Here is an 8,086-nt window from a genome sequence, read left to right on the forward strand (position 1 = left end):
AATGAGTGAAAGCGTTTTCAACAACAAGGTATGGCCCCTGAGAAGCAAAGATTAACAAAATAAGGAGTTGTTTCAGAACTTTTCAGACTGCAGAACAATATTCTGAACTTTAGTTTGCAATAAATACACACCTGCTTAATCTTATTTATTACATGCCAAATGTTAAACATTTTCCGTGAGTTTATCATTTTAATGTAATTTATTTTAATGCTGATTTTGCTAAAAGTTTTTCCAAGCTAATCATTTTGCAAAACTTCTGCAGAACCGTTCATTATATGACAGATCATTTGTTGAAAAAATTCATTGATAAAACTGAAAATTAGCTCTGAATAAATTCAAATTAAAAGTTAGAAAACTGAGCAAAATGTATTCATGTCCAGTCTGTTCCAAAAGACCAGTTTATCATTTAATTTGCTTGCAGCTCATGTTGTACAACACACAAGAAACTAAAACACATAAGTATGTTTTGTGTAATGGAACGTTGTTTTGTTTTTTTACCAGTAGGGTCATGCAAAAAATAATTGTTGATAAAATGTTAGACTTGTTGTGTCTAAAAAATCCACTTTGTCCTCAGAAAAAAGGTCAGTCTGGCACAAACAAGCCTGTGTGGCAAAGTGATTTCTCTGCTAGTAATGCTGTTAGTGGATACCTTCATCTTTTCTTTTGAGGAGAGTAAAGAGAAAGCAGTGAAATAGATCATTGATCTCTTGATTAAATCAGCAAACAAACTGGATACTGCATAAAATCTAGAATGGCAAATGAACAAGTCAAGTCCTGATGAGAAGAGACAGAAAAGCTGCCGCCCTGTGTTTTTGTTTTATGTAAATAAATCTGAACGCTTGTATCTACAGATGTGTGAAGCAACATAACGCCTGTAAGTCTTCAAGTTTTAATGCCGATGTTATGTCAAAATTTGTTACCCGTTCAAACCAGTTTACTTGACAGCTTCGCGTCATTTTTTCCTCTACTACTCATGTTGTTTAACGCAAATCTAGTAATAAAACTGATAAACAATACATTTGTGTTGTTGTTTTTTTTTTATTTTACAATTTAAGTTGGAAAACAAGTTAGAAGTTGTAAAACATCCGGTGGCATAGATTGGGTTCAGCATGAATATAAAATCTTTATTTTGTCAAAAACTTACAATTAATTTATTACAGGAATAACAAATGCTGGGATTTTTACCCTTCTGCACCAAAACGTGCACATATTAAAAGGCCAAACATGCTCACACGCACAAAAATCTAGGCAAAGGGAGACCGCTTTTAAAGAGGGAAAACATTTCGACGCAACACCGGCCGGCAACTTGCCACCTAGCTTACCTGCTAACGCAAATGACAACAAAAGTAACACATATTTAACAGGTCCCAGCACGCGACGAAATACAGGCTGCTATTTTCCCACTAACAAAAACACACTTTAAAACAAACAGAGCGCGACATAAACTCGTTTAGAGGCTAAGTCAACCTAGTTTTAGCCGAAGCTAGCTGGCTAACGTGCAGTATTAGATAATAATGTGGGTCACCGGGCCTTTAACCGGTCTGTGTCACTAAACCAGCACAAAGTGATTTTTCTTCCTCCCCAAAGGATGACAACAACACACACAGGCTTTTCGATAAAAGCGTAGATACTCGCACAGGAGTTTTAGTGGTGGAGATGTGACTTACCCCCGCGTAGTGCTCTCTTTCATAAGGGGACTCGTCTCGCACAGCCGGCAGTGGCGCTGCTGACGGAGGACTGAGCGCTGCGGGGCTGGCCCGGCCTGCCGCTGTCCTCCGGATCACACCAACAGCGGTTACAGAGCGCTACTCTACGTATGGTTCAATAAAACTACGCACATTCGTGTTTTCCATTTAAAAACTTTGATAAAGTCACTCAGTGTGGGCGATTAATAGTTTCTTAATTTGTGAATGTGCCTCGATGAATTTGAAGTCAGTTTTTTCTTCTGTTTTTCTGAAAATACATTTATGATAAAGTTTTGCTATTAGGTTTATTCTAAATTACATTGGTTTGACAGGAAGTGAACTCGAATAAAATGTTTTTTTAATTGAAAATATTTATATAAGATTTTGGAATTCAAACTAAATATGTTTAGACATGTTTCCAATTAGAGAAACACGCATGTGACTATAATGTAGCGGACTTGCCTGACGTTTATCCCCTCACAGCGTGATACCCATCACCATAGCAACAGATAAAGCTGTGCGAAAGCTGCGCCACCATTTTGAGCCACATGAGGCGCTGTTGTACTCCTTGCAACCCAGCGCTACACAAAAAAAAGTATCCAAATAAAAATTTTGCTAGAACATTGATTTATAGAGCCAATTCATTTAGAATTTAGTTTATATTTATTATTTAGTTTATACACTCATGATGAGGTTGTTAACATGAACACACAGATGGTAATCATGGTAATATATTTAATGGGGTTTATTTCTAAACAATCAGCAAATCTATTTATTTTCACGTGTAATATGAGTCACATTGTAATGTCAACCATTGATATTGTTGAGAGTTGAGCCTGTAGCACTGCTGAGGACGTTTTTTACAGAAATTTTAGACAAATGTCAGATTTTTGAACTGACATTTAAATGAACAAGATAAGAATCCGAACACTTCAATCTGCGATGTGAGAGCTTTATTAGTCGAGCTTTCGGTCAGAGACCTTCATCAGGAACCGAAAGCTCGACTAATAAAGCTCTCACATCGCAGACTGAAGTGTTCGGATTCTTATGTTCATTCCACTTTTGATCCAGCACCTTACCCAGATGAGCGGTGACTCTTTCTACTCTTAACTGACATTAAAATGAAAATAAAATTTTAATTGTTTTTGAGGTGAGGTCACATTTTATCCGTCAAATATTTATGTAAATATGCAACTAAAAGTACATTTTTAGATTCACTTTGTATCTCTGAAAGACTACCGCTGTTGTGGACTGAACTAGAACTAATTACATTTTCATGATTAGGCAAAGTTAAGATTCTCTCTTCCAGAAATAATGTGTTCTTTTCAAATAGAATAAAGCCTAGTTTCAGTACATTAGAAGTTGTTGGCTTACCATTTCTCTACTATAAATTCACATTCATCTTGATATAAATTTGTCACGACTTTTATCAGAACTTCTGCCTCACATCATTATCTTTGGGAGCATAGCGGCATCTACCGGCCGTAATATTAATAGCATGTTTTAACAATCTTGCACAATCCTACAAAATGTATAAACAAACAAACAGAAATAAATAAACAAGCTTACTCATAAAAGTATAAATACTTATTTTATGAACTGCATCTTCTTTATTCCTGGTTTTACCCTGGAAAGTATCTAATGAACTGTAAATCAAACTGAGTCTACATAATGCTTTTGAATAACTCACACATGACTGATTATGGGTAAATGAGTATTTTATTTGATGTACAATGTGCTGACTCAAACATGATTATACAGGAGTGGAAAAGGGCTGTAGTTAGACTTTGGATCACTTGGTCTGGGTGCAGCGTCTCAGGCTCTGTGTCGTCTCTGCACGTGCACAGGTGGAGAGTCTAGCAATAACAGTAAACATAAATTATCAATATAAGTACAGAGGATTATACAATCTAAAAATGTTTTATGTGTTTTTTTTTGATGTTGGCAAAAATAATTGTGGATGAGTACCTTTCCTTCATTCATACTCTAAAGACCTTCCATTTCGTGGCTACAAAAATAAACATTTGATTTAAAGCGTTGTTATATAGGACAACTGTTCATTTCATTTGATATAAACATTCACATACCCGGTAGAGGAAGTAGCCTCTGCTCTCAATGCCTCTGGGCCCCTGGAGGTCCGCCTGTGTGGACACAAAAAGCAGCAGGATTCAACATTCCTCTCAAACGAGCATCACGTTCCTAATTTCTAATTTCAAACGTTTGTTCCAAACGAGAGCAACTCCCCATTCCTACAAATGCAACAGTGCACACTCCACTAAACTGTGTGGATTCTTCAAAACAAACCATTTTCACACTTTTCTGTTGGTTTGCTGGTTAGGAAGCATGAGTTCACCTTCCAGCAGCATTAATGTTAGAACCATAATTACCCTCAGCTTGGAAATACAACTAATGTGGAGTGAAGTCGAACAGCGTTACCGTCGTGATCTGAGGACGGAAAAACATGTTTAAGCCAGCTGCAGGATGAAGCACATATATTTCTCGTAATCGTTTGCACAGAAGGCAGCTCTTTGTATGGCGTCCTCGAATCCTGTTAAATGTCCAGATGCATCGTTTAGGGCAGCAGGTCTGCACAGCTGTCATAAGGAAATGCACTGAAAAAAATCTAACTAAACAGACATTTATTTATGACTGTCTGAGCCACCAGCTGCATTCAGTTTTTTTTACATGCAAAAGAACAATTTCTTTTTATTAATGTGTTTAGTTCAACAGTGATTGTGAAAAGATGATTAAAATGAAGAGAAATGAAAGACATGATGGGAGTGGTACATACGTGCATGAAGAGCCCTCTCTCTCTTCTGGTATGGAGTTGAGAAACGAGATGCAGAAGAGGGTGCAACTGAGATGTCTGACACACACACACACACACACACACACACACACACACACACACACACACACACACACACACACACACACACAAAGATCAACAATGGGCAAAGAAAGAACACAACATGGAGGTACAGAGGCAAAGAGAGGGATGTCGCTTCGCTCTCCTATACAAACGAAGAAAACGTGCAACACACAAATGCATCCTCACTACAGTTAAATGTCTCTTTCTGCTTTTATGTAATATATTTTAACAAACACATGGCACATTGTTTTATTCTTCATCCTTATGGAGGACCAGACTGGGTCCAGAGGTGCAGTTCAATCATCCGAGTAGTTTTCAGGTTTTGCAAAACAAATAAATCTCGGTTGAAACTGTAAACTGAACTGAAACAAGCGACAAATCCACCTGAAGAGTCCTAAAAGGCTTAAAAACGTACAAACTAAATTCATTCCTTTCATTTTAATAAACAACTTTTAGTGATGAGAGTAGTTTAAGATGTTTTATTCATTTTTACATTTTTATTTTTACATATATTTATATTTCTTTGTAGTTCCTGTTTCTTTACATTTAATAAATGTTCAAGTTTGTTAGATTGAGAGGATGCAACAACATCAGACACGGAAAGTCTTTGAAATCAATTTTCACCTTTTGTTTCCAAAGCTTTCTTTGCCTCAATATTAAGATCTGAATATGGATTACTTGTTTCAGATTTCCCTTTTTACATGAAAACAACAACAGATGTAGTAGAGGTTCTACTGTAGCCCAAACTAAAAGGCTATTTCGTTTAAATGTTTAAAAATGATAGGCATGCATTCTATGATGAACTACATATTTATTTTTTTGCTTATTTGTCTATAATTTAATTAATTGGTTTAACAATTAAAATATTGAAATTTTTAATTAACATAAGACGTAAAGGGTGTAAATGCCACATCTGTTGAGACGTCTCATCTGAAAATTGACATTTGCTCTTTGTCAAGAACAGGGGCAACAAGATTTGTAGCCATGCTGTCGTCTCCACAAATAAAACGTTCGACAAAAAGAAATAAGCCATGTGACAGGAGCATCTGTGCATGTATCCGAGTATTTGCCACCATGCATGTTTTAGCTGTTTTCATTTTTGCCTGCATGCATTTAGGTTTGGGGAACTGCATGCAGATGCTCAACGCTGCTGCTGCTGCTGCAGCTGCATCAGTTCATGTGGCCCACACAGAGAGAGCAGGTCTCAGATACGGAAGCATAAAAAAAGTGAGGTGGCAACAAATAGAGCAGTTTTCTGTGGTTTGATCTTTTCACTTACCCCCTTTGACAAGACAGAACTTTGTGGTCTGGAGTGATGAAATAAAAACTGCACATACAACAGAAAATAAACTCTCACATAACTAATAAGTTACAAATTCAATTTAATCCTGAGGCACACGTTTGCTTTTTTCATTTATTTATTTATGAAAAAGCACATTGAAGACATATTTTCACTTACCCTTTTATTGTTTTCTTGAACTCTCAGCTCCTGAAAACCAACAACAAATTTCAATTAGAATCTCCAGAATTAGCAGAGAAAAAGCTCATTTAGAGTGAAATGAGAGGAACCTTTGTCTTTTGAACCAGCATCAAGACACAGAGATCTCCTAAGATGTCAGATGTCTGAAAAATAAACAGGAAATCGTTAAAAAAATGATAAAAAGTTGAGTAAATGTGTCATATTTATATTAAAATTTGAGCTAATTTGTTTTATGTTTTCTAACTTACTAACAACTTCAAATCTGCAGAGAGGTAGGATGAGCACACAGCATCTATCTATGGAAGAGCACAGGCGATGGTGAAGGAGAAGCAAACATAAATGCATGGTATGAATCAGAATGCAGCAGTACCTGGCGGAGTAGCTGCCTATGATCTATTGTGGCCTGTTGGAGATCTGCTGGAGCACCTTTGATTTCATCCAACAACACAAAAACTCACCGTTAACACTTACAACTGACATGCCTGTTTTCAGTAATGCTCAAAAAACGTATTGATTTCATCCCAGCATGGTCGTAAACATTTGTTGAAAGAGTTAAATAATGCATTGTGGAGCGGTTGAAGCAACGTTTAGTGTGGTAATAATCCAAAGCATTTCTCATATGTTTCCCACATGATTGCGGCCAGCGTCCATTAGCAGGTTAAGAGCTTTGGTGTCAAACACAGAGGGAGTTAGAGCCCAACGCGAGATGTAAAATTACATCTGATATGAAAAGGAACATCAATTAAAAAAATTAAACTATTGTACTGCTGAAAATCATGAGTCAAAGAACACACAGTTTGTGAAAGTTTGTGGTGAACACAACATAATTATTGGAAATTATCTCAAAACGCCCATCGACACAGAGGGGAAAAGCACCAGTCAGCCTACATCTGCAGTCCTTTCAGTCATTTACATGTGTGAGTCTTAGGAAATCACATCAGGTCAGACGGATGGATGGACACCAAAATAAATAAAAATACTTTTTGAATTATATTATGAAAAAATATAGAATTCTGCATTTAATATGATAGATAGATAGATAGATAGATAGATAGATAGATAGATAGATAGATAGATAGATAGATAGATAGATAGATAGATAGATAGAAAGATAGATAGATAGATAGATAGATAGATAGATAGATAGATAGATAGATAGATAGATAGATAGATAGATAGATAGATAGATAGATAGATAGATATACTTTATGTAGATCCAATTAAAAGTTTCTAAAGCTTCTACAAATAATAAGAAACAGGTCTATAAACAGAATAATGGGTGCATGCCCTGACTAAACCCTGCCCAGACGTACCGGTACAGGCTGGTGTGGTGAGGATGAGCAGGGTCGCGAGGCTGATGCTGGCCGTGCTGAGGGGACTCATGGCGCTGCTGCTGAAGCTCTGCAGGCCGCTGAGGGCGAAGCGCCGCGCAGGCTGGCTCAGGCTCCGGAATGCCTTCATCTCCTTCTCTCTGGCTGCTGTTTCCTCTTTATGCGTGTGTGAGTGAGTGAGTGAGTGAGTGAGTGTGTTTTGAATACTTCAGGCTCTTCTGACACTTTCTGTCTCACGTCAGAGAAATATGAAGGCTCGCGCCCCACACCCTCCTGCGGGAAGGCGCGTGGCTGCGTCACTGGAAGCCTCGCGCGCGTGGAAACATTAGTTGGATCAACAGGTTAGCAGAGTGAGAGGTGCTTCAGGGAAATATGAGTAATGGTGAAATAAAAAAGGTACGTGAGGTCAAATGAAAATCTACTGACTCCGAAGTTCCAAGAAAACTTTTGGTTTCCAGCGCTCCATGTCCATTCTTTAATTCATATTTGTTTACTTCTAAAGTTGATTCCCCCTTCCTGGTAATATATAAAACAGTGTATTAGGGTCACATTTAGGAAGGGTCGATATTTCTATGATGCTGAGGAAAAAAGTTGATATAAGTTCCAGAAAAGGCTGCATTTGGTACTTTTTCATAATTATTGTTATTGGGGGTCATGACATGTTTCACTGATTAAACATAAAAAACAGATCAACATTTAATTAGCAGTTATTTCTGTT

At 37.2% G+C, this 8,086-nt stretch overlaps 2 protein-coding genes across 8 annotated transcripts in view; both read right to left on the bottom strand.

Annotated features, from left to right (window-relative positions):
- clocka (clock circadian regulator a) overlaps positions 1-1,942 on the bottom strand; it is a 33,098-nt gene extending 31,156 nt beyond the window's left edge. For all 5 annotated transcript variants that reach the window (XM_015971723.3, XM_015971721.3, XM_015971722.3 and 2 more), the window contains exon 1: positions 1,668-1,942. The gene's annotated coding sequence lies outside the window, so the exon portion shown is untranslated. The remainder of the gene's footprint in view (positions 1-1,667) is intronic.
- Positions 1,943-3,385: 1,443 nt separating this feature from the next.
- Positions 3,386-7,650, bottom strand: nmu (neuromedin U). 3 transcript variants are annotated; one of them, XM_054730023.2, is made up of 10 exons: positions 7,351-7,650; positions 6,408-6,463; positions 6,286-6,333; positions 6,127-6,180; positions 6,017-6,046; positions 5,837-5,884; positions 4,477-4,551; positions 3,773-3,826; positions 3,654-3,693; positions 3,386-3,541 (listed from the first exon to the last, which is right to left on the bottom strand). In XM_054730023.2, exons 1-9 carry the CDS (start codon positions 7,496-7,498, stop codon positions 3,661-3,663), a joined length of 546 nt encoding a protein of 181 aa, XP_054585998.1. In that variant the 5' UTR covers positions 7,499-7,650; the 3' UTR covers positions 3,386-3,541; positions 3,654-3,660. The 3 variants fall into 3 exon arrangements, with proteins under 3 accessions (XP_054585998.1, XP_015827225.1, XP_054585999.1); XM_015971739.3 differs by lacking the exon at positions 4,477-4,551 and having other exon boundaries at positions 7,351-7,649; XM_054730024.2 differs by lacking the exons at positions 4,477-4,551; positions 5,837-5,884.
- Between the last annotated feature and the right edge of the window lie 436 nt (positions 7,651-8,086).

Source organism: Nothobranchius furzeri, chromosome 8 (genome assembly GCF_043380555.1).
Source record: "Nothobranchius furzeri strain GRZ-AD chromosome 8, NfurGRZ-RIMD1, whole genome shotgun sequence".
NCBI lineage: Eukaryota > Metazoa > Chordata > Actinopteri > Cyprinodontiformes > Nothobranchiidae > Nothobranchius > Nothobranchius furzeri.